Source organism: Durio zibethinus, chromosome 23, assembly GCF_047325235.1.
Source record: "Durio zibethinus cultivar Kanyao isolate XHJ-2024 chromosome 23, ASM4732523v1, whole genome shotgun sequence".
Classification (NCBI taxonomy): Eukaryota; Viridiplantae; Streptophyta; class Magnoliopsida; order Malvales; family Malvaceae; genus Durio; species Durio zibethinus.
The window spans coordinates 7547828-7550841 of NC_143184.1; the positions used below are offsets into that span (position 1 = coordinate 7547828).

Sequence of the window (3014 nt, forward strand, 5' to 3'; positions counted from 1 at the left end):
CTTCTCCTGAACTTCAAGATAATAAAGTTTTTATTATATGAATATAAGATTAATTAGTCTTGGCAGTAAGATTTGAATTGCTGCAAACTGCAAGGTGTTATAATGTACAATAGTCATACAAATCATATATTGCCAACAATATTTTTGTAAACATTCTTGTTTTGGAATTTTTACTTTGGAAACTTATAAATTGTCTGACTCTGGGTGTATGACATTGGATTGATCTCTTTTGAGTTTGAAAATTATCATGGAGAAATACTCTTTCACAATTGATCAGGTCCTCTCCAATTTCTCATAACATGCCAGTTTCTGTAAAGCACAGAACCAAAAAACAAGAGAAAGGCTAAAGCTGAAAAGGTGCCGCTGACAAGGAACAAGCCTCGAAAGTCAGATACTGTAAGTGGATCACTGTCTGAAGTATCACCTGAAGCAAAAGTCGTCGGACTTTTGAACCACGCATTTTGAAGCATTTGAAGCCTTCCATTTTCTCTTAGTCTTGCAATTTCCCTTGATATGTCAGGGACCAAGGGTGAACCCTTAGGAAAAACCTAAAAGTTTTGACATAAAGTTAAATACCAGGACACACACACACACATATACATATTGCATTCATATATTCAGACGGTTAATTTTGCATTTCATTTTATAATTTCTGTGAATAATGCATGCTCGCAGGATTCTAGAGGAATAGATCACTTACAAAGCCAAAGCCATTGGTAGTAGGCATGACGGGCCCGATCATGGAATAATGCGCAGAATACTTTGCTAGGAAGATCTTGATGCATGGTATCTCATCAATGATAGCAGAGACGCTACCTTTTGATAAAGCGTTTGCAAATTCTTGAGCTGAAACCAGCGCTATAGAATTAGAACTAGTATTTTCAAATTTTAGATTGGTGATAACTTCTTTGATAACAGGACCTCTTTGGAGTCCTATATTAATGCTGCTCCTCTTTGAGTTCAATTCAATCTGTTGGACCGTCATCATTGATGTCAAAGTGGCTGTGTAACTGGAACTCAATATGAACATTACAAACACCCATAAGAGAACCATGGATCTTGATAAATTACTTGACAATTTTTCCCCTGCAATCACATTAAAAGAATCATTTTTGTAAAGTCAACCTCCAATGTGCGGGTCTAATATACAAAATTTTCTTCTAGATGAAATTATGAGCACCCAACTGCCTGATACTTTTGAACATTGGTTCAATCTTTCAGTAATTCATCAGGCATTTTCAGCCTGAATCACAAATGTTGGTTGATTATGGAGAACCGAGTGAGCACACACGTAGAAAGTCTCAATATATATATATATATATATATATATCTTAATTTGCATTGTAACATGTGTGGGAGTGCTTACAATGTGCAAAAACAAGGATGGAGAAGGAGAATCAAAATATCCTTCGAACTTGACAATGAGATTGGAGGCCTTGTTCAACAGGTGCAGGACGTTCAATCAGCCAAATTATAGAGCCTTTAAGAGATAAACTCAAACAATTGTTAGCCAGAGTTCTCGTGTAAGTGGTTTCGAGAAAATCCAGAAGCTTTTGCTTTCTTGCGGAGCTACCATTCCGACCCCTATGTCAGTATATGGCAAGGTAAAATCCACATACAAAAATCTATTTGCTGTGATCGTTGTGTCACCAGCAACAGCATCGCACTTCTATTTTATTATCCAAACATCTAACCAGAAAAAAAAAAATCAGAAGTCTTCTAAAAGCAAGTAATAAGAACAAATTGCATAGAGAAAAGTATTATATTCAATTAGTCGCCCGTATATATAGTAGAACTTTCTTCTTTCTCCTTCTGTCGTTCTTAATTTAGATTATAGAATAGATCATTAAGCGAATAACAATCGTACCTGGATGTAGACCTGGTAAACGATATCATTGTATCCCTCATTAATTTGTTCATAACCCACCACGAAGGGGATAAACTGATATTGCACGTCGTACTTCAAACCTGCCAATGCAGCTTTGAAAACAACTATGCAGAAACCAGTGGCAATCGTAGCATTGGTCTGAAGATCACGATCCACTTTCACCAATTGCTTAAACCCCCATTTTATTGGAACACCAATCCTTAGGATGTTACCACTCATTTGCATCATCCGACCTTTGGGAATGGTTGAAGTCCCACCAGGCCGGATTATTGTTTCAAGGTCTTTGATGGAAGACAGATGCCTTTGGCTTCCGTGTAATTTCTTGGTGATTTTGCCTGCAAAAGTCCAAAACCCAACTCTTCCTTCCCCTTCACCCATCACATTAACTATTTCAAACGTGCTTGAGATTAGCTTTCCATGAATGAATTGAAATTCTCCACTTAAACCTTTAAATTTGTTTTAGAATATCTCTTGCAGAAGTATCCAACCTTGAATATTTGTTCTGAAGTTGTCAAAATCCATCAAGTTCAATCTAGCATCTGGATCGCTGATTTGATCAGGAACTTTAAGAACCATGCTATTAGCTGTTTTTGCAAGACTCCAAGCAACATCATAAGCCCATAAACCATATAAATTTATGTGCATCCTTTCTATCATATCAAGCTCCTTATTATAGACTTCTTTTCTCATTCTTGAAGTGAAATTTTGGAGCTCTTTTGATTCGGTAACATAAGACCTGAAACCAAGGACTCCTTGCATCGATTCAAAGACGGATGAATGTCTTCTGCAAGTGATTCATGCTATTTGAAGTCACAATCCATGCATACCCTTGGCTAATCATTCCCAACCTTTTGGCTTTTAAGAAAAGACTAGATGCCAAGACATGTGACACATGCACAACAAACACCGTAGTTTGCATTGCTTTGAGCATATGAAGCTCTTCAATGATTTGATCATCTTTAGATGATCTAGCAACTGCGCTTTTATGTAATGTGGATTTTTGTGTGTTCAAAGAAATCACTCCAGTTGTCACTATCCTCAAAGATGAGGATAACATTTTCCCAATTATGTAATTCTATAAAAGAAACAATTCCTTTAACTTCGGCAGTTTCATCTTGTGCAATCT

General features: G+C 36.7%; 1 protein-coding gene across 1 annotated transcript; it reads right to left on the bottom strand.

Annotated features, from left to right (window-relative positions):
• Nucleotides 1-263: 263 nt before the first annotated feature.
• Nucleotides 264-2266, bottom strand: LOC111313112 (glutamate receptor 1.2-like). Its single transcript, XM_089752203.1, has 4 exons — nucleotides 1868-2266; nucleotides 1574-1584; nucleotides 701-1010; nucleotides 264-548 (listed from the first exon to the last, which is right to left on the bottom strand). The coding sequence occupies exons 1-4, from the start codon at nucleotides 2264-2266 to the stop codon at nucleotides 264-266; spliced, it is 1005 nt and encodes a 334-aa protein (XP_089608329.1).
• Between the last annotated feature and the right edge of the window lie 748 nt (nucleotides 2267-3014).

Coding starts and splice junctions, on each gene's coding strand:
- LOC111313112 (XM_089752203.1), bottom strand. CDS start 2,266: ATGGGTGAAGGGGAAGGAAGAGTTGGGTTTTGGACTTTTGCAGGCAAA. Junction 549..700: donor CTACCAATGGCTTTGGCTTT/GTAAGTGATCTA, acceptor CAAAACTTTTAG/GTTTTTCCTAAGGGTTCACC.